General features: G+C 32.9%; 1 protein-coding gene across 2 annotated transcripts in view; it reads right to left on the minus strand.

Annotated features, from left to right (window-relative positions):
* The window catches only part of LOC119073375, a 109,858-nt gene that overhangs the window by 67,253 nt on the left and 17,995 nt on the right, over positions 1-24,610 (minus strand). For both annotated transcript variants that reach the window (XM_037178799.1, XM_037178800.1), the window contains exons 2-5: positions 16,379-16,457; positions 14,855-15,182; positions 14,184-14,270; positions 13,971-14,075 (exon numbers count right to left, since the gene is read on the minus strand). In XM_037178799.1, coding sequence (XP_037034694.1) covers positions 13,971-14,075; positions 14,184-14,270; positions 14,855-15,119 — 457 coding nt within the window. In that variant the 5' untranslated portion in view covers positions 15,120-15,182; positions 16,379-16,457. The remainder of the gene's footprint in view (positions 1-13,970; positions 14,076-14,183; positions 14,271-14,854; positions 15,183-16,378; positions 16,458-24,610) is intronic.

A 24,610-nucleotide genomic window follows, 5' to 3' on the forward strand; every position in this document is an offset into this window, starting at 1 on the left:
TTCAATAGCGTTCATCGCGTTGAAATCGAAATTCAAATTCACATATTTTCGTATGATGACATCGATTAATCCGGCCGAATCAAAATTTTGTATCAATCGATCAAATTCATCGACTAAGTAAAAAATTTTCGTGAAATAATAAACGAACGAATTGGTATACAAAGCTTCTCTACAAATCCTGTAAGTAAAATTTTTGCGATGGATTAAATTTTGGTACAACATGTAACCTAAATGGTCAAATATAACTCCTTTGAAAGACGGATCCAAGGTCATGGCGGTATATTTTCTGGCCTCAAGATTGTTTACTACCTTGTGCCTGTGAAAAAATATTAATTTAATTCATATTAATAGTAGATTACATTGGATGCTGCGGAGGTAATTCATTACATGAGGGATCAATTTTGTGATACGAGCCGAGCTCACAAGTGTGTTAAGCAACAAGCCTTGGAAACGGTTATTTTGACAAGTGTAGAGTGTAGATCCGAGCCGAAGGCGATGTATGCAACCACACTATTCAAAATAACCGTTTCCAAAGCAAGTTGCTTAAAACCACACGAGTGAGTTCGCGAGGTCAGAAAATTGATTCCGAGTGTAATGAACCCAGAAGCATCCAATATATGCTGTCTTATTGCCTATCCACCAGAAATATTGTTGTTACAAGTACATTTTCCCCAGAACGTGACAGTCACAGAATGAAGTATAAATTAAATATGTTTGTATGTCTCTGTGGTAAGACTTACATTATGCATCAGCTCGGAGAGGAAGATTGAGTTTATCTTTGCATCGACACATAAAAAATTATATTTATTACTGCATCACTGCAACACTATAACCATACTGCTATTCTTAGACGTGCTGTTGTGCATGATTCAAAAAGTAAAATTTATGACAAGTTTCGCCAAAACCGTTCTGGTCTTTGCAATAATAGGTGTACCCTCTCGATTTTCACAACTCAAATTATAAAGAAAAATAGACCATGGAATAACTTTGTTCGTGCTCATTTCCAACTATTAAATACTGCTGATATGACACTTATAACTATTGGAAACTTTATGTTTGGACAAATAGCAAGTTTGCATACTAGCTTTTCCAGCATTTGCCTTTACTGTATTTTATATACTATCAGAATATAATCGCTTTTTCGCTACAGCACTTAGTGCCGTAGAAAAATTTACTTATTACTGGTATGTAAATTTTTAGATTAATTCAATTAGACAATGCGATTAATTTCTGAATTTTGATCATTACAAACCTTTCCATTAATTTTGTTCCCTGAAGTCGTGGAACAAACGCTTGATGAATATAGAATGTGAATTTATGTTCAACATAGTCCTCAATGGTATTCAATTGCACTGTCCGCACGTCTCTCTTCAATAATTTAAACATTTCTCCTTGGTGCAAGGTCCGCACTATCAGTGTGAAGATCAAAAAATTCGCTAGCAAAAATCTAGGAAAGTTGCCTCGCGGTAATATTTGTTGTGCACCACCAAGGAAAATATTGCAGATATTCAACACGCTACCCTTTACTTCACTTCCAATTACGTAATCGTGAAAGATTGGAGGGGCAAATTTTATTACTTTTACAATGCAACAAGCTATTAATGCGACCATTCCAATGGAGATCCACGAAGCCAATGTAAATGGCAGAAATATTTTTTTCATCGGATCAATCAAAAATGGCGGAGGAACAACGAGAATAATTTTATCGGAAAATATATGCCGTGTAGCACTCAAAGCTTCAGATCTATCCTGTTGTATTGATGCAAATATAAAATCAACCGTATTATCAATTGCTCCTTTAAAATTCCAGTTGCGGACTTATTTTTATAAATTACACCATTTCCTTCCTTTATTTCCATGAAACTTAAAGTGAAGTTTAGTATATCACTAAAAATCGATAAGATATCGACATTTCCTCCACTAAATTTTCTGGAGCCATATTCACCCTTATCTATAACAATGACAGGAGGGGATTGGTAGCATCCAAAGCGTATGGGACAGCGGTTCAGTTGCTTAAACTTTTTCGGGAAAAATATATTTGTCGACCACTTCATTGTTGTTTCGTTGAATTCATTGATCAGAATGGTATGGTTGTTGTTACACGATTCATTAGAAAAAGGCATGTATGTGAACATAGGCACTAAATCTGTCGATTTTGGATTAGTGACCAGGACATTTACGTTATAGATGTAAGCATTCCAAAAGTTGGAGAACATTTTTCCGATTTCTTGCACATTTTCATTATCATAGAAAATGATGAAATGTCCGTCGTATAAGAAAATTTCCGGTCGGATCAACCTATAGAAATTTTCAAAATCATCAAAAATTTTCAAATGTAGGATCACTGCGTCGATTTTCCGATTTATGAAATTTGAATTGGTTTTTAAATCGTTCACATTCACTGTAATTGAAAGTTCGTGCGACTTCACGAAATTATCAAGAATCTCACTGTTTAGGTCAATGAAAAGCAATGTCGATCTTTCACTCTCTTCAATCAGTGTTGAAATCATTTTTGTTGTAGCAGACCTTCCTTTTTTTAGATCTTCGCTTTCTTCTACTAGGAAGGCCGTTGACAGCGAAATTAAATAAAGCAACACAATCATTTCGAACTTCACCTATGGAGATATAAAACGTTTGTTTTTTTTAGTTTTCACTGACACAAAATTTGACCGAAAATTTTTCACCATTTACATCGATTGGTTATTTATTGCGATTGAATTGACTTATTATCCTTGACTAAAATGCCGTGTAACGTTTAGCTGAAAAATATCGTTACTGCTTATCTAATGTTATCACATGCTCATAGTATAATTTCATACCAATAAAGTAAGGATACAATCATATAAGAGCATAAATAAAATCGGTAATATTTGAAATGAGCACAGACGACACCAAGGCCCACACTATTAGGTTTTAAATAGTACATTACTTAACTATGTGGCAAATGATGAAAATGCTACTTCTTGTGTGACATCTACCGATCGAGGCGTTGCCGAGGTTGGTAAACGCACAAGAATTTACCTCATGTTTTTGAATAATAGTAATTTGTTTGCAAAGGCCGTGACAAAATTGAGTTTTCTTGACGACTGGTTGAATGGCATTATTCTAGTGAGAAAATTGCAGTAAAAAGTGCTCGCTTCGCTCTAGCCTCTTGAGGAAATAGGGCAAAACACAACGCGCATGAAAACGAGTTATATTCAAGAACGTGAGGTAAAGTTAACTATCGACGTCGTCAAAACTTTACCTCAAGTCTTTGAGTGCAGTTCTTAGAAATGGTAGAAATAATGAAAATGGTGCGTCTTAAGTGTTTCCATCCATTACACCATTTAAAAGTAATATACTATTACTAATAGTCTATTACTCATTGTACCTCTGGAAAGTTAGTCATTACGACATTGACATGAGCGTTAAGATATAACTGCTTGGAAGTTTATATTTTGACTTGCATATTATCGCAAGAACATTGTATTGGAATCAGATTCAAAATTGTATAGTTGAAGGCACGAACGGAAAATCGGCAAAATTTCCTTTTTGTAGCGATGAGCGAAAAATTTACCAGCCAATGCATCTCGGAATACGTACCAGCCTCGGTTACACTTAAAATATAATATTCCACATGCATTATTTATCGAATTACAATATTCCGGAACTAATAACATTGTTATATGTTATGTAAAGGACCGTAAATTGTCATTGTGGTTATTTAATTGGTAACATAAATATATGTTCAGATCGTATTAATGCTGCGTGATCAGAATTAATAAATTAATTCAGAATCGTAGGTCTAAAATTAAAATAGTAAAACACATTATGGTCAACAAATTGGACAACATAGCCAAGGGTTTATTTGAAATATGAAGATTCCTTATCATAGCTTTTCATCAAATAAATCGTTCCAGTTGGACTGTAACATAACGATAAAACAATGAGTACTAATGATTGAACTAATAAATTAATTTACGACCTAAATTGAGTAAATACATGCATAGATTGAGTGAGTCCAGCGTTATTTTTATGTTACTGTTATCATGACGCCATGTTAGCAACTTTTAAACTTATCCTCTCTTGTCTGACCGATTCATAGTACATTACCCACAAGCTTGAGATGAAGTTTCGTCATCGGAAATTAAAGTTCACTTTTCCTCATGCTTTTGAGTAACTAGATGGAATAAATTATCCTCATTTTGAAGCAGTTCAATAATTAACTTCACACCTAAAATTCCCTGAATACCAAAATATATAAGAAATATTCAGTGAATAATGAAAATCACAACTCAATTTATTCCAATTTATTAAAGCTTCTATATGAGACCCTCGATAAATTACATTTTTTTAGGATTCAAAGTGCAACTTCAAAATTTAATTAGAATTTTTCGTCATCTGACGATTCTTTTGAATGTACACGAATAAAACTTCACATAAGAAACATATAAGTGCGACAGCACATCCATAATAAAATAGAACGAAAAATCCTTTAACATTATCGTAACTAATCGCCGATGGTGGATTCCTCTCAGTGGCGTTCATGGTGTCGAAATCGAATCTTAAATTCACATATTTTCGCTTGATGACATCTATTAATCCGGCTGAATCAAAATTTTGTATCAATCGATCAAATTCATCGACTAGGTAAAAATTTTTCGTGAAATAATAAACGTACGAATTTGTATGCAACACTTCTCTACAAATCCTGTACGTAAAATTTTTGCTTTGGATTAAATTTTCGTACAATATGCTCCCTAAATTTTCAAATACAACTCCTTTGAAAGACGGGTCCAAGGTCATGGCGGTATATTTTCTGGCCTCAGAATTGTTAACGACCTTGTACCTGTGTGAAAAAATATTGATTTAGTTCAGGTAAAATGTGCAGACGACTTTAATCACCGATATAATATAGGGTCTACCCTATATTATATCGATGAACTTAATGCGCTTTTTAAACGTGCATTATTAGATGTATAAGCTCTGGGCTCACGCAAGAGTTCAGATTTATTATTACTTAACGTAAAGAGATTAAAGAGACTCTCTCGATTCTATCAAGGAAACTAGTATACAATGGGCGTAACTCTGAAATTGACAGCGGAAGATGATCTTCTTAATTTTTATGTTTTATATTCATTTGCTAAATAATAACAAATTTGGGATTAGAAATTTTAAATTTTTTATGCTGGTGGTATTTAACAGTATGTTACGTACTTGCGGGAAAATTTGTTTACTCACTCGCCTTCGGCTATGGATACAAACTTCCCCTCATGAGAAAGCCAATTTTCCCGAAGGTACGTATTAGTATTTTAAATAGCTAGAACTGTAAAGTGGTATCTCGGTTCGAGATGGCTAGTTTAAAGTTTACGACATCGAGAACGAAGATCCCACCACATTCTAGCTATGTTACATAATTGTTTGGAGATTCTTATTTTGCCACGAGTGATTATAGCCCTCGTCCTCGGCTCTGGCAAGCCTCCCTCCCGGCAAAATAAAAATCTCCAAACAAGGACGTAATATACTATTTGCTGCATCAACAGTGTAGTATTGTAATTATAGGTACAAGCCGAAAGCAGGTGTGTCAACAAATTTGAGTTATGCGATCCATTTCTGATTTTTGATCATTACAAACCTTTCCATTACTTTTGTTCCCTGAAGTCTTCCAACAAAGGCTGGATAAATGTAGAATGTAAATTTATGGTCAACATACTCCTCAATGGTATTCAATTTCACTGTCCGCACATCTCTCTTCAATAGTTTAAATATTTCTCCTTGGTACAAGGTCCGTATTATTAGTGTGAAGATCAAAAAGTTCGCTAGCAAAAATCTAGGAAAGTTGCCTCGCGGTAATATCTGTTGTGCACCACCAAGGAAAATATTGCAGATATTCAACACGCCACCCTTTACTTCACTTCCAATTACGTAATCATGAAAAATTGGAGGTGTAAATTTTAAAAGTTTTACAATACAACACGCTGCTAATGCGACCATTCCAATGGAGATCCACGAAGCCAATGAAAATGGCAGAAATATTTTTTTCATCGGATCAATCAAAAACGGAGGAGGAACAACGAGAATAATTTGATCGGAAAATACATGTCGAGTAGCACTCAAAGCTTCAGATCTATCCTGTTGTAATGATGCGAAAATAAAGTCAACCTCATTGGTAATTGCTTTTTTGAAAAACTCAGTTATGGTCTTATTTTTATAAAGAACGCTATTTGCTGCCTTTATTTCCATGAAATTTATAGTAAAGTTTAGCACATCACTAAACATCAATAAGATATCGACATTTCCTCCACTAAATTTCTTTGAGCCACTCTCACCGTTATCTATAACAATGACAGGAGGGGATTGATAGCATCCAAAGCGTATGGGACAGCGGTTCAGTTGCTTAAACTTTTTCGGGAAAAATATATTTGTCGACCAATTCATTGTTGTTGCGTTGAATTCGTTGATCAGAATGGTTTGAGTGTTGTTACACGATTCATTGGCAAAAGGCATGTATGTGAACATAGGCACTAAATCTGTCGATTTTGGATTAGTGACCAGGACATTTACGTTATAGATGTAAGCATTCCAAAACTTGGAGAACATTTTTTCGATTTCTTGAACATTTTCCTTATCATAGAAAATGATGAAATGTCCGTCGTATAAGAAAATTTCCGGTCGGATCAACCTATAGAAATTTTCAAAATCATCAAAAATTTTCAAATGTAGGATCACTGCGTCGATTTTCCGATTGTTGGAATTAAAATTAGTTTTTAAATCGTTTACTTCCACTGTAATTGAAAGTTCTTGCGATCGCACAAAATTTTCAAGAATCTCACTGTTTAGGTCAATAAGCAGCAATGTCGATCTTTCACTCTCTTCAATCAGCCTTGAAATCATTTTTGTTTTTGCAGAAGTTCCCTTTTTTAGACCTTCGGTTTCGTTAACTAGAAAAACCATTGACAGCGACATCAAATAAAGCAACCAATTCATTTTGCTAATTTCACCTATGGTGCTGACACAAATTATTAACGAAATGTTTTCATTAATTTCTCAATTAATTTTAGTTGTTCAATACTTTCGTATCAATAAAGTCAAGTTAGCTCGTCAATCACATACGAGCATTAATACAATCGGTAATATTTAAAATGAGCGTTCACACCACCGTCTACACTATCAAGTTTGAAAAAGAGTTTCACCGTTTTTGATCTATTATGGTTTGTGTTCATGCAACTGGAGGAATGAAAGGAAAATCAACGAAGTTTTTTTTATAGTGATGAACGAAAAATTAACCAACCATTCCCAATATTAATAAAATTTCAATATTCCGGAACTAATAGCACCGTTTTATGTAAAGGACCGTAAACTGCCATTGGTAAATATACAAACAAACATATTCAGATCGTATTAATGCTCCGTGATATAGTTCATTGCTCATAATTAATAAATTAAATCAAATTTCTAGATCTGAGGGTAAAGTAAATAGAATTATGGTTTTAAGAGGCACCGACACTTTGGTGAAAAGCCTACATTAGGGCGATTTTTAAATAGTGGATCTTAGTTTACTTTTGATGATATCTTTCCATCAGAATCCTTTTTCAAAAATGTACGACCGCAATTCCGACCACGAATGTGTTAGCTTTCAACAGAAAATAGATTTGGTTGTAGCAGTTTGACCAGCTCTGAGAACAATGAGCAGTTTATGAACATTTCGTTAAACTGCTCACTTTTCTTAGAGCTGGTCAAACGACTACAACCAAAACTAATTTTGATTTAAAGCTAGCACATTCGTGGTCGGAATTGCGGTCGTACATTTTTGAAAAAGGATTCTGATGAAAAGATATCATCAAAAATGAAATACGAGGCACACAAATGTAGGCTACAATTGTAGCTAAGTGCTGGTGCCTCTTAATAGATAGAAAATCGATAGTATACTGCAGCGATATGAATGAGTAATTGTGGCAATTTGAACTCTTTTCTTCTGATAGTAATTTCAAATGAACTTAAATTTCTGATACGAAAATCGTGGGCACACCTTTGAAATTGGTGTATAAATAAAGATTTATAAAATTTGCGTTTTATTGGAGAAACAATTATTTATTGAATACAAAATAGAGCTTATCGTACTGAAGAATTTCTTACAACCAAAGCCAAGTCTTTACAACCAAAACGTTCTTATGAACCAAGAAACCAAAAATTGTATTTTACTACAGAACAATTCTGTAAAATATTTGGTTTCGTGTGTCTTTCAATCGCTAGCTAAAGTATACGTAACCCTTGTCGCAAAAATTAATAAAACATCAGAATTTAAATGGTTGTCTGCACTGTCGTTGGATTTGTCTCCTGTCTTTGATATATGCGAAAACTACTTCACATAAAAAGCTTACAAGCGCCAAAACACATCCATAATAATACAGCACGAAAAAGCCTTCGATATTGCTGTAATTCAGGGCAGATGGTGGATTCTTATGAATTGTTCGCATTAGATTCAAATCGACATATTTCGACAGGAAAACATCGAACAATCCAGCCGATTCAAAATTTTGTATTAATTCATCGAATTCACCTACCAAGTAAAAATTTTTCGTGAAATAAAATACGAATGAATTCGTGTTCATAACTTCTCTGCAAATTCTAAATGTAACATTTTTTCGTTGGATTAAATTGTCGTACAATACGGGCGTTAAGTAATTGAACACAACTCCTTTGAAGGACGGATCTAGGGTCTTGATATTATATGGTCTCCTTGCTGAGTTACTAATGATCTCGTGTCTGTAAAACATTTTTTCTTAGTCTCGTCAATAGAAAATTATTTAAAATGAGATGGAAGTTAATTATACCATTATTATCTTGACGAACCTTTGCATAATTTTAGTTCCCTGAAGTCTAGTGGCCAACGCTTGATAAATGTAGAAAGTAAATTTATGTTCAATAAATTCATCGATAGTGTCCAATTCTACTGTTCGCACGTCCCTCTTCAGTATATTAAATACTTCGCCTTGGTACAAGCTCCTCATAATCATTGTAAAGATCAAAAATTTCGCTAGCAGAAACCTGGGGAAGTTGCTTCGCGGTAATATTTGTTGTGTTCCGCCAAAGAAAATGTTGCAGACATTTAACACGCTTCCTTTAACATTGCTGCCGATGACATAATCATGAACGATTGTTGGAGTAAATTTTAAAAGTTTTATAATGCAACACGCTAATAATGCGACCATTCCGATCGATATCCACGAAGCGAATGTAAATGGCAGAAATATTTTTGTCATTGGATCAATCAAATATGGTGGAGGAACAACTAGAATAAGTTTATCGGAAAATACATGTCGTGTAGCGCTCAATGACTCAACTCGTTGCTGTTGCAACGATGCGTATATTAAATCAACCTCATTATCAATTGCTCTTTTTAGCATCGCGGTTGCAGTTTTATTTTTATAGATTACACCCATCTCTTGTTCAAATTCCAACAAATTTAGCGTAAAGTTCAACACATCACTGAATACAAATCCGATGTCGATATTCATTCCACTAAATTTTCTGGAACCATTCTCACCGTTTTCTATAATAAAGCCGGGACTGTTGTCATAGCATCCGAAGCGTATAGGACATCGGTTCAGTTGTTTGAACTTTTTCGGAAAGAATGTATTTGTTGTCCATTTCATTGTCGTTTTGTTGAATTCATTTGTCCGGAAAATTTCGGTGTTGTTACACGATTCATTAGCAAAAGGCATGAAAGTGAACATTGACACTAAATCTGTCGAGGCTGGATTAGGAACCAGCACATTTACGTTGTAGATGTACGCATTCCAGAACTTAGAGAACATTTTCTCGATTTCGTGTACATTCACTTGATCATACAAAATGATAAAATGGCCGTCGTATAGGAAAATCTCCGGCCGTATTAAGCTAAAGAAATTTTCAAATTCAATGTAATCTTCCAAATGTAAAATCACTGCGTCGATTTTCCAATTTATGAAATTTGAATTGATTTTTAAATCGTTCACATTCACTGTAATCGCAAGCTCATGCGATTTTACAAAATGATCGAGGATGTCTTTGTTCAAATTAAGGAAAAGCAATTTCGATCTCTGACTTTCTTCAATAAGCCTTGATAACATTTTTGTTGTCGCACAATTTTCGCTAGTTAAATCCTCGTTTACTTTTATAAAAGAAGACATTGAGAGCACAAACAGATGCAAGAGCCACAGTATTTTGTCAAACATTTCATTCAGATTTCGAACTGAAAGTCATAAGGCTCGCTGTCGTAATTCTAAATTTTGTTTTTTGAACAACAACAAAAAATGAAACACAAACGGAAGGTTTTAATCAGCTGTATGAATGAGACCTGAAATAAAGTATGACAATAGACCCGACCCCGACCGTACCTTTTATTTTTGATATTAATTGCATCGATTCTCAATAGTCTGACGAATATTTTCGTGGTTTACACATATTGACTAAACCAATCAAGCAGTGTTCACACGATCATTGTGTAGGTAGAGTCTGATAAGGAACAATTTATCTATCCCATCGATATTAATATCATTAGGATTATACTTAAAATTTGAGTTATGCTGACTATGGCCAGCCAATGATGTGTGGTCATTTTTAATTGAGAGTTGTGTTCCATTTATATAATTTAAAAGTAAAAAATTAAATTCGGAATGACTTCAAAAGCACGATTTTTCAACGCTGGAAAAATTGGGTAATTCGACGAAATTTGCATTTCATTTCCGCCTTACCCTGACTGCATAGACTTAAAACGGCCAATAAATGAGGTACGTCTAACTGCTTTAATTATGAATAAAACAAGACATTTAACTCCACCTTCATTGAATCGAACGGCTATATTTTGGGAACAATTAATATTGATTTACATTAATTGCCTGCTATTTTTTGTAAAAACCACAACATTCGTATTACCTGTGATACAGGTGTGAAACTAAACATTACAGCTAGCGCAATTAATGGGAAACTAAACTAACTAAACGGAACACAGAAAGAAAATAACATTTGACTGTACAAAATAAAATTGTGACCAGCTGCAAACATCTGATTCGTTCTGTTCTGTATTTATTACACGAAGAACCTAAATGTTACAACGAACGTACAACTTTAAAACTTGTTGGGAGACAGTTTGCTGGTAACATAGCAATTTACAATTTTCAATTTTTAATATAACATACCAAGTCATAAAGATAAAACATTGAAATTGCAGAGAAAAATTGTCGTGCACAAAAATTACAACTTTTATTCAACAAAATGTACAACGTCAAACAAATGTCTTTCGGAACATGAAACATGTGAAAAGGGTATTTAACCTGCTAAAATAATGTGCATTCAGTAAATGTATTTTTACACAGAAAAATAGCCACTTTAAACTTGTATACCATTTCAATTCCTATGGGAAAATGTTGTAATTTAATGCGGTTCGCCCAATGTCTACGTCATACCTGTTCATTATCTATTTATGTGGAAAAACTGGAAAAACGAATTGTCAAGATTGAAGAAATAATTTCTTTCGCTTTTTGTTCACCTCAAAAAAGTATGAATAAATTCATTAGAAATGGGCGGTAATTTTTTTGTGTAAAACACAAGAAACGGTTATTCTATCGCAACAGGCGTGTCAGGTGAAAAAGTGTGATTTTGCTGAGATTTGCAATGTTACTTCTTAATGTCTTGTAATTTGTGCTGGTACGGATCATGCTGACGAAATAATTAACCCACTCGTAATAGTTGAATATATCTGATTCAACGAAAAGGTGAGATAGGCAGACATGTAATGTGATATTTATGTGAAATTACCGTAAATTAAAGTAAGAGATAGACCCCGCCCAAATTTCTAATTAATTTACATAATTATATCACGCCACATTCATTACAGCATTTAGTTGGAAAATCATCTTCATAATTTTGATTATTTTGTTGTTGTTTCTCGTACACCTAACAAGATGAAGATGCTCAGATAATTACGCTAATATATGACCATTTTATTAGATGATGTTTTTATTTGTCTCGTCTCGTGGCATATAAAATATGATTTCTTGAAGTTTCAGATTTACTCAAACGAGACAATTTTTTTTTATTTAGTGTTTTGGAATAGCAGTTTCGGCATAGCATTTATTAGAGCGCGTTATGGAAATTAGGTTTAGATGATCATTTCTATGTTGTTGTGTTTTTTTTTCTACATTTTTCTTTATTTTACATTAATTTGTAATTTTGTGTTGAGAACGCACACCGGACTGATAAGTTAACGAACTGAAAATTAATGACCTTTACTTATCCTGAAATTAATTTTTCTTTAAATGATTCTCTCATAATTTATAATAATTTAACATTGAAATCCATCTGAGACTATGGCATGCCTTCTATTGATAGTAACTCATTTTTATAAAGTCAATCAATTATAAAAGAAAATTGATAAAAACTGTTCTCACACATTTCACTGTTGACGTCTTCAAGTCACAGAACAGTGCTTTGCGTACTGTGTTGTACTAAATCGATTTTTTTACAACTAGTTCATAGTACATGTGCTACAAAAATGAAGTTCGTGCAACGAGATACGCACTATACTTTATGCAACTCAGCATCGTAATGTGAATAATTTTCAACTTTAAATGCCTCTCTGTTGCATAAATCGTTGAATGAATCTCGGTGCAAATGTCATTATTTTCGATACAAGTGCGAAAAAGTATGTCAACATTTTGATACAAGTGTGGTTTTGACATAGATTTTAACTTATCGACACTGCTACCAACATCGCAATGTACACTGCTACCAACATAGCAATGTGTTATATTATAGTTCTTAATCGCAAAAAACTATTTTTTCAGTATCCAGTAAAGGATAATGACCCTAGACTGTTGTATACATCATCATTATTAGAATCTTATCACATGCGTAAATCAATACGATTTCAAACAAACATTTCAATTACAGATTTCATTAAAAATTCTAATGGAATTCAAATTTAACGCCAAATTTTTTTCCCATAAATTAAATATTATTCGAATAACAACAAAATGTATACGGTTAAGTGGCTACGTATTGTTAACATCTGACCAGCTACGGGCTTTACACTTTACCCAATACATTAGGATTTTTTTTCTCAGAATACACGAATATATAGATGGATATAGACTCAATCAATCATAAAACCAACAAAATGTTTACAGAAGCTGGAAAAGCAAAGCCATTAAATTCTTTACAAATTTTTATACTTTGAAATTATTACAATCTTCTAATTAAATTGATCGAATTTTCGATTCATTTGCTTCATAATTGTATTATTACAACGAATCTGTATACAAAATATGGTTCAGGTAGTCTATTGTATGTTGGTGCTGGTTTATCGATGATTTCATATGGACATAATGAAGAGCAATGTTCCAACAACAATAAAAGACGCGCATTGAAAGTGTAATTCCACATTTAGAATTAATATTTTTCGCGCTCTATGAAGATAATTATAAATTTTTTTCTTTCGTTCTTGTATTTTATTCACTATTTTCCATAAGATTCACAGATTTCTCGTGTGAAAAATTATTATTTACGATGTTGAACATTACGGAATCGAAATGATTTATATTCTGATAATGAAAGACAATTACAGTGAAAGAGGATGTTCTATGTTATATTGCGTAATTTAATGTTTTTTTGTTAAAATAGATCTCCATAATATGGATGCTTTAATTTAATATTCAATAGATGGATAGATATTATGAATAGTTCTAGCATAATTTAACTGACACGACCGTTCGTCCATGTATTGCTCTCAGATTTCATGGACGATTGAGTCGTTTCTATTTAATTAATGATCACTAAGGAAAAAGTCCCATTCATTTAATCACTTTCTTAATTTTCAACATGAATTGAACGTACTGAACTCGCTACGCTCGTATGGAAAACTTAGGTCTAGTGCTGAAGCACGAACATTTATCATTTTCGTAGAACACAATATAGGTAAAATGAAATCGTTAAAAACAAACAGAACTTACCGTGAATATCGTCGACGCAAATGTTAAGATCTTCTCGAAATGTTGTCAAATGCGGCAAGCACTGACACCGGCAACCGTCCATATTCGATTCATGCTTTTTAATGTCTGTAAAAAAAAGTTGAAACACAAAACGTAAATTTAAATCCATACCCATTACGCAACCAATTAAATGCTTCAGCCAATAGCAACAATTCATTTAAATTATCAACTCACCATTATCTTTGATCTCAGTCTTGTAAAGCCCAGCAGTACCACTTGACAATCCAACGCACGTGTCCGTCTCGCATTGTAAAAAATCCACTGTACAGAAGAATAAAATCAACAAATTACTTCAAGTGTGTAAAATCAGTTATAAGTCGTCTTAACACTACGGGCAAATGTTTGAGCACAATTATGAAAAATAAATTACTAATTTTCATGAACTGGACAGGTGTGTAAATTGGATTTGAGTTCATTCTCAACCGACGAATAAAACGTAATTAAATTTCAGTCACCAGATTCTATGCTGTCCTGTCATACACATTATACTAAATCATGCAACATTTATTTAGCTGTCAGCATTGAAGTACAAAACTATAAGTTCGTTGTCATAGATTGAAAGAAGATTCGTTTAACGTTTTAAGAACTGGTAAAGCTTTCGGAAACTAACTATCGCTCATTATTCATCGGATTGGCCGCTCCGTTATGATAAATATTCAACATTCCAGTTATACAGCTCTAGATGCCTTCCGATCGGAAGACAAATTATCCGATTAATAAATAAGTTTAAAACTGGAAATTTTTAATTGATTTTCATCTGAATGTAAATTTCAAGCAATTATTGTTTCGAAAAAAAAAACACTGAAAAACGAATAGAAAGCAAAATGCATTTTAATAACACCAACCATTAGCACTAAATACATCTCCTCCATGTTGACGTGTTAAGTTGACCACTCGATGTGTATCAGCAACACGTTTGAGTGCCATTTCAAGCACACTTGGAGCATCCGATGACACCAATGATGCAGATGATGGTGCTGCATCACAGCCAATAATTCCATTGTCACTGTTTGTCGTTAGCTTTAAGATTAACATAAATGCAATTACTGTCAGTGGCGATGATGATACAAATTTTTGTTTCATCCATCGTATGCCACACAAAAATGACATTCTGTTTTGGTATTTCCGATTGTGCGCCAATAGATTTATAGTGTTGATGTTAGGCCATATTTTCTGCAATTTCACAATGGATATTAAAATAACAAAAATTGAAAAAATAATTGGATTTTTTTTTTTTGAGAAATTGGACGCAGATGACAATTGATTTTTTAATATGGATAGGTAATGTGAGAAATATTATGTGATGAGATGTTTGCGGTATAATATATATTAATGTTGATTTATGAAGAGTAATTAATGGCATGGGCTCTCGTGCGTAATTTACCTCTACCAGTGAATACAGTCATCGAAGTTAAACATGGTTCTCTTGATGTTACTAATGTTAATGTATGCCTTCCACATCCCTAATTCTTTCTCTACCACATATGAAAACTTCTTGAAGAAAAAAGGATTCACTACTATCAAAATGACTTGCATAGGCTCTATTCAGGGCCGTCTTTTACTTTTTATTATGGATATTTATCATTATTATTTACCTAGAGTTCATCTACATTATTACAGCCTGTAAATATTTTTCATATGCAGAATGAGCACCAGCTGAATATCACCAGCTGGATCTGCTAACACACACTTATTGTATGATAAACAATCAAAACACATTCTTAACAATGTGTTTACTTCATTCATACGTGTTATGTGCGTGTAGATGACGTTAACGTAGAAATGCACTGTGTGTAGGTTGTCTTTGAATTGTATACAATACAAAGTGTTTTTGTTTGTACACCAGCTGGTGATATTCAGCTGGTGCTCATTCTGCACATAAGAAACTTTTAGCAATTGTATGTGTATAATTTGTCGTTTCCGCCAATGCAATAAAACATTATATGACACCAGAGAATATTGCACGCGTAATACTCTCGTGTATATTACACAGACACTCGATGCACGGGTGCATAACGCTGGCAATATTCCCCGGTATCATAATGTACTATTACATGACTGGGTAGAAAAATATGCAAAGTAGAGTTTTCGTATGAATATTGTTGATCTGAGGCGAGGCCGATGTCAATAAACACCCGAAAAAGAGACTTTTGATTTTTATCCCGAGCTATGTAATCAATTTTATATGCTGTATATACACCGATAAAAATGCTTGAAACATGGAAAGTACGGTTTTCGATGCGTGTAGCGTGTAAAGAATTTTTTTCAGGCTTTTCCATATCGAAAGGACGACACTGGCATTATTTGCATTCAAAACTATTTTCTTACTTCAATAAAATTATTATGCGAACTTAGTGGAAAACTCTTACCAATTATCTCGATTTTCCATGTTAAGCATACGTATTTAATCCCAACTATAGAATTATACGAGCCGGAAGCGTGGAAGACCTGAAAATAAAAATATTTTTTTTGAGATGCGTTGGATTTTGGTACGAAGCGTGCTTTTCTTACATCTAATTCTTAGATATATAGAGAGTATAAAGTATGACTTAAAAGTGTTTTATAATTATACGAACGGGGCTAGAGATACAGGATAATTATTTGTTCCTTAACGATCTTTTAATAAGATTTAAAACGAAACAGAGAAGAGGTTGGTATAATTATTTTGCTCTCATAAAAAAACTGTTTTACATGCAAAGTCGATAAAACACCAATTGTACAACCTAGTATATAAAAGTGATGAAATGTAGCACGCGTTTGATGTACGGTCAAAGTCATGTAACAGCTCTTATTTTATAGAAGAAACCTCTAACTCGTATTTTATAGATTTTAAAGATTACAAATACAACAACAAATTACGTTCTGCTCCACAGGCTATATTATCGGCATTTCTTTATCTTATACCGAAAATAATATTGACTTTTTCTTCAAATTGTTTTTTTTTTCACTTACAATTCGTTTACAAACTTGTGAAAAAAAGTCTCTTCATGGTTATTGATTCACACCTGTAGCAGTGATACTTTCGATTTATTTATTATTATTTTTTCTCTCTCAAATATTTTCAAAATATGCAACCGACTAGCTCAATAAGATTTTTTTCTTCGTCTTTTTCGAAAAACAAGATAAGTAATAATTTCACATATGTGTATACATTTAGTAAACTAACTGTACCGGCCAAATAAGATATCATCATCTAACTTGTCTATTGAATAGTTTAAATATTGCAAGTAGTATGAAAAATTTCAGCTATTTATTTCATTATATGGTATGGCAAACTCGATAAATAATAAAATTTGAAATTATATTTTACCATACGGTTAAGAGATTAGAAATTTCTGTTTCTTCTCCGATCACAAGGCAATACACGTTTCACAGAGTATCATCATGTTTATTTTTGAATGTAAATGCTATTTACCAAAGATAGTAAAAACACTTTTTATGCATATATTGTGGTTTATCTTATTATTTTCATTGGTTTTTTATATGATTTGATGCACTCACACGTTCCAAAACGGAACGAAGAGGCTCCAACATATCGTGCATGCAGATTGTGGACGTGAAGTAGTGAAAAAGTTTAAGATGGAAGACTGCTACTTCTGAGGTTAATCTTAGCATGAGACTCGTCATTTCAAAGAATTGTCTCCTAATAAATTACATATAGAATGTCTCCGGTCATGGATAACATCCAGGTTAAGACGACCTTAGATTTGACGAAGAGTAAGGGTAATTATAGATTGTCAACAGCCAAGAGTGTGTTCAAGGCATATGTGGTTGTATGTCATCGAACCTAGATTTGAGAGAGATGAATATTAGTTATTTACATAACAAGGGATAAATTGTTGAAAAGTAGAGTTTTCGTGTGAATTTTTGATGAGGCAGAGGTCAATAAACACACGAAAACGAGACGTTTCATTTTTATACCTAGTTATGTAATGGACTTTATCGTTTTGTTTTCCACTCAAAATTATTCAACTAGGATGTATAAACGAAATAGTATTTTTCGTACCAAGACATGAAATGACGATTTTTGCAGCGAGTAAGGAAGCGCGTAAGTTACGAGCGAAGCGAGTAAGGAAAATTAGGACGTGTGCTGAAAAAATCCATTTCCTGTCGAGTACGAACAACGTTTTGTGCATCGGACAACTGAAATAGACAAAACACATTAATTTACTTGATAACATACACACTTCACATTCACCATATTAAATTTAATCAATCGTATAGTCATAGAAAAAATCATATAATTCTTTTCCCGCACTATAAATCGTAAAGAAATGAAGTTTTTTCCCGCACGATATATAGTTCGGGAAAAACTGACATTTCTTAATGAAAAATCATGGCAAAATAGGTCGTATTTCAGTTGTCGGATGCACAAATTATACTTCTGTGTTCCCTTTAAATGGCAGTACATATACATATACATAACTAAGATTAAAAGACTGAACAGTTGAGTAATAGTGTGAATTTTATTGATCCGAGGCGAAGCCGAAGGCCAATTAAAAAGTTTAAATGAAAAGTCTCGTTTTCATCTGTTTATTGACTTCAGCTTCGCATCGGATCAATAAAATTCACACGAAAACTAGACGTTTCAACTTTTTATCACACTTGTAAACAGCTATTTAATTTAGAATAATCAATGAATCTGCCAAATTTCAGACGTCTCGCACGTTTTCTTACACAGAATTCATTTCCTAAACCATTTGTACCACACCACTAAACGTCAACAATTAGTCTACAAGAATCCTTGGAATTGGCGTCCGAGTCAACTGATTGACAAGTGAATAACAATTTTCACATCTTTTTTACTTTTCTTATTACTTTATTTCCATTCGATTGCGATTATAGTATTTACGTATAGCAAAAGTGTCCACTTTTAGTCAATTACATTCACATGACCTGCGAACTAAATGCCCATACGAGACCGTTAAACGAGAGCCAATATTATATATACCTGTTTGTCTTATTAGAATATTGCATTGTATTCTATGGGTATTATGTTTGAAAGCATCTTTTATTTATGACCAGTGATTTGAATATACATTTTATTGCCGCAAGATTGTATCTGTCTTATAAATATTATGTGACGGTTTATGCAAGGGTTTTTTTTGACTAATGAAAAACATTGTTATAAATGGCAATACGCATTTGTTTAAACCATAAAATGGAAATAAAATGCCTTTGAGCGTGCGATTAAGTTTTTAATTTGACAAATTGTTTGTTTATTCAAAATACTGCAATTTTGTCGAAGGTCAAGTTTTGCAGTGGAGTTGGTGTCATATATGTAAATTCGCCATATTTCGGCTAGGGGCTGTTTAACCAGTGTTAATAGTTATAGTAGTGTAACAATTTTTTTTTGAGTTATAAAGGTAAAATCACATCACGTCGGAGAACTCTCGTGAAATATCCGACCGAATAGGGAATTTTAATACCAATCAAATATTATTGAATACAATATTACGAGTAGTAGCTTCGAATATGTTAAAACAGAAGTCCTAATAAGCGAATACCCTGAGACCCATGAATTTAATCTGCCATAAAAGTAATGCAAAGTTTGTCTTTATTATAAAAAGATAAAGTGCAAGATAAATAAGATCATTTCAAACGGCCGACCACTTAATATTTCAGTCAGAAAACGTATTATGATGCAATAAGATTATTACTCCTTTCTTATGGTATAAATAAAACATTTATTATAAAATGGACATTAAGTGTAGTGGACACAATAATAATAAGAATTATTTCTCACCCATCTCTCTCTCTCTCTCTTTCAGACCGAAACACTGTGACAAACGAGTTATAAAAGTAAACATGATGCCGAACATAAAATTTCTCGTAATCAATACGACAATACATTACAAGGCAAACATATTCCTGAGACGTTTTTCACGATCATACATAGAGAATTTTGCACTTAGATAAATTGATAGTACTGCAGTACGTATACATAAAGATAAAGATTAGATCCGATAATAAATCATATACGATGTGCATGCATTTACGAAACAAGTTTAGAATGAAGCATCTTTATAAGCCACACAAATAATTCCGTCCGAGTAATGATGATAATAATAAAGCCAACACTAGAACTGTGCGTTGAACAAAGGGACTGTATCATCCGTGAAACATCTAATATCGTCTATTAGATCGACCGCATGGTTATTATATTATATGAATGTTATAAAGCGTAAATTCTGTGTGTAACGTTTTACCAAAAGAATTTATCGTAATTGCCCAATAAGTTGTGTTTAACATCACTGTCCAGGGACTAAAGTAAGGAACAAGTGTGTAGGCAATTGGCGACAGTACCCCTCAAAGTGGCGACACTGCCGTCGACAGCTCGCTCCGCTCTCGATTTCTTTTTTTTTTTCAGGAAAAGTTCTAAAAGTTGAGAGAATGTTACAAATTTGAAGTGAATCCTAAAATGACTTCGCATTGAGCCTACGGAATGATCCCTCAAAAAATTCGTTTGTCAAATATTAAAACCAGTGATCCCAGTTAAGGAACATAATTAAAATAAAGTCTGTGACTACTCCTTTATTCGCCTAAGATAACTTATTTCAAGTTTTAAAAATTAGATTTGGCCCCTTCAGAGCAAAAACATGGGCCCCTGACAAGATTTGGCTACACCGAAAAAAAATCCTTATTTTAGTCCCTGTCACTGTCCGTAGCAATTGGTGTCATTCTCAGTCAATGTCACCTGAGGACATAGCTGGTAAAATGGCAACAGATTTGTAAGATTCATCTTTATTGGTTTTGGTTTAATGGCTTCATACAGGGGGGAATGGTGAATAGATTTTGTATCATCTAAGATCAAAGTTTAGGTTTCGATTCTTTCCTTCCATTTTTAATTTTCATTTTTGAAAGAAATGGAATGAAGAGATGAACGGGATGATTGATTACATATTGAAATCCCCACTTCAATAAACCGATTGCCAATGATCTTACAATCATAAAAGTTCATTGTATCTGTTTGTATTTTGTTAATCATTACAGAGATCATTACGCTTCACACCTGTACTACGCTATAATGAACATCCAACGAAGAAATGGATTCGATCTAAAGTAAAATGTGTTTCTTTTGTCGAATGGGAACTATAAAGACCGCATTGTGCGATAAATGCTAACCATCACTGAAGGTAACTCTTTAATAGTTTTATCATAAACAAGGATGTTTATTAGGTAAGCGTAACAGCAGCTTGCATTTCTATGAACACATTTTATAATTTCAAATAGAGAGAAAAAAAAACTTAAATGAAATGCGATTATCGCTTGGATTGGAATCTTATTATAGAAATGAATCTTAGTACGATGCCGCTTAGTAAATGTAAATGCGAAGGCATTTAGTGACTTGTTATATTGTGCAATAAACATACTTCTGTTTGATGTCACCTGAATTACTTTTATCGATTATAAGTGATAAATGATGAAAAAGCATTTTCATCAACATTTTTTTCTTCATTCTCATTGCTCCGCTGAACTGATCTCGTTATAGTAAAATCGAGTCTCGGTTGTCGTTACCATTTCTGTCACAATTTCATTGGAAAAGCTGTGCACCTGTAATTAATCAATGTTATAATGATGCAAGTTTGCAATTAAAGATAGTAAACATTTAGATAACTGTCTGCTGTATTAGAAAATGTTTGACGTGTTGCAGCAACAACAAGGTATTATGAACGTGAATCTTTATGAGTGAAATTTTTTATGCGAAATCAACTGATTGACTTGATTTTCTTTCAGCGTTCTAGTGCAAAATAAAATATCAATTAACACCAATTAAGCGAAATAATAAAACAAATGATTTATTGCTGGGTGGCAATTTTATTTGCGCTGAATTGACTCAATAAAATTTTTATTAGCCAATTTGCACTGGTTATTTGACATTGAGTGGATTATTACAACCAACGTTTTGAGTTAAAAGTTTTAATTTTAAATTAATCTTCCAACCTTTTTGAAACAACAAGTTTGGTATATGGCCACATTACGATTAAATCTTTTATTTCTTTTGTTTAAATTGCTATTGCTTGATGGATAATCTTTTACTTCTTTACTATTATACACGTTTTGTAATATAGCACTAGCCAGAACTCATTCCTCATTTTTACGGTCGCTTTCAATAACAGATGATTTCGAGATATCAAATCCCCTTTTGCTTCCGTATCTTGCATAGGCTCAAATCAAAAGATGCAATAGACTTGATGAAGATGATATGCTTGCCGTCTATGAAAGGTTAACAACGTTGTCTTTTAATCACTACGTGATGCTTTAAACAAAAGATGTGACAAGACTATTATGACGATACGCATGGCGCTTACAAATTTCATCATTAATTTGCATTATTCTTAGTTTTGACATCAAAACCTATTCTTAGTTCTAAGCAACATCGCGACGTCGCTCTTAGTGATTTCTAATTTCAACGATTTTGCAAACCATGTAGTTTTCTAATTAATACTTAGTAAATGAAGTATCTCAAATAAATAAGTGAGCGAAAAATGGAACATTTGTTTAAGAGTATACATCTACCGAAGACTGGATGGTGATTGCTATCAAGAACTATATTTTAATTATTAATCTAATTACGATATGGATTTACGGTCAGATGCTCATAAAGTATCCATAATTTAATATATAGACATGAAATTAACATTCATATAACATATGGACTTTAATAGCCAGTTCATCATATAAAAATGTTGATTTTCTTTATAATGTTTTAATCGCATAAAAATTCATTTGGAATTTTTTTAATTTATTTTTTTTATATAAAAAAATGTAAAAACCGTATAAATTAAGAGGAAATAAATATAACTCGAACACGTATGTGGTATATAAGTGAATGCTAAGAACAATATCCACGCGGTGGTCATAAGGTGTAAACAAATTAGCATATAAACTTTAATGAATTTCTTCTTGTTCTTTGTGCGGTTCACGCTTTTCCATTTGAGTGCCAAGTTGCAAGATAAGGTGTAGTTTATGTGATTCTTTAACAAATTACAAATTATTTCGTATAATTTTTGGCACTTTATTCAGACTTTTTGTAATATGGAGCACATTCTTAAAACGAAAAATAAAACAAAAAATTCTGTTCAGAGTAATTATAATTCGAAATGGCAGCTGTTCATGTTTCAAAATATAATGTTGTTCCGAAAAATCAATTTCGCGAGCAAAAGTAACTTTTGAGATTTGGGGTCATAGATGACATCGACCTTGAGTGGGTACGACTGACCAAGTGTGACACGACACACGCAATGGTTAAGGTGTAGAAAAATCATAAACGATGGGGGAGGGTTCCATGAAATGTTTAAAATCGATGTCATTAATGGACGGATCCTAATTTGAGATCTTGTCAAAGTGAAACAAATCTTTCATCCGAGTTTACATAAACTGTATTTCACTCATCTGCGCTCGCTCCTTTTTTCACTAAACAAAGAATCTATTAAGTAACAATGAACTGTTCTTGTTGTATTTTTTGCTTAGTATTGGTAAAACCATAAGTTACAGGTGAAATTATAAAAAAAATTAAATTCTCTCATATTTAATAACTATATTTTATCATGTGTACATGAGTTTACCATCTGTTACACATTACATTAAGATATGTTGCTTCAGACGATTATTGCTTAATGCGGTAATAATGTGGCTCAGTCAAGAAACTTTCATTACACTTTGAGGTGATGATCATGAGCATTTTCAAGCAATGTTTTTTTTATGAAAACGTGTAACTTATGGTGAATGACCAGAGTGGATGGATGAATATAAGTATTTTTGTAACTGAGTCACTTTTGCAAACAATTGCTTTTTGAATGTGGGTTTTCATTAGGAGAACATAAAAACATCGGGATGTCGATTCAGATGCAGTATCAAATCGATATGCTTCACTTTGGAGTTCCAAATTGATCATTATGATTTAGAACGTATTAGACCGGAGGTCCCTATTGTCAAACCTATAAGACTTTCATTTTTCACTAGAGCGAACGCAAATACATCAATATGAAATGTAACGCAGACGTACGCTGTTTTGACGCTAACATTTACTTTTCTTATTTAATAAAATTGGAAACTCGATACCGATAAAAACACCAATCGTATGGCTTGATTAAGGGAAGTAATCTAAAATCCCACGTGTTACATATTAATCAATAAAATATTATGTATAAATACCCACATTTACGCTACACATACAAATGACTAATTAAATAATTTTCACTTACGTTCGCAGTTATCATCATTATAATAACAGCCTCTCAAGTACAAGTCAGAGCAATCAATAAAGTAATTCCATGTATACATAATGCTAATCATCACCATGCATTGGTTAAACAAATTTGTTTACCATTATTATTACTTACGTTTCACATTGATTGACGTGTACTGAAGTGTGTGCATTGATGCTTGTATTAAAGTTAAATATTATGTACAAGTATTGAGAACTTTGTTTTTAAATTGAAAATTAATTATTGGAAATGCGACAACTGATTATAATATTGAATATATTCATCTTTTTGGAAATGGCAAATGTATTATATGGAATAATCATTAAATCTGTTATTTCAGTTGTTCAAACTATAGTACAAAATCTTCTACTTCATTAGTTTTATCAATCC

The sequence above is a fragment of the Bradysia coprophila genome, unplaced genomic scaffold (genome assembly GCF_014529535.1).
Source record: "Bradysia coprophila strain Holo2 unplaced genomic scaffold, BU_Bcop_v1 contig_138, whole genome shotgun sequence".
Taxonomy (NCBI): domain Eukaryota; kingdom Metazoa; phylum Arthropoda; class Insecta; order Diptera; family Sciaridae; genus Bradysia; species Bradysia coprophila.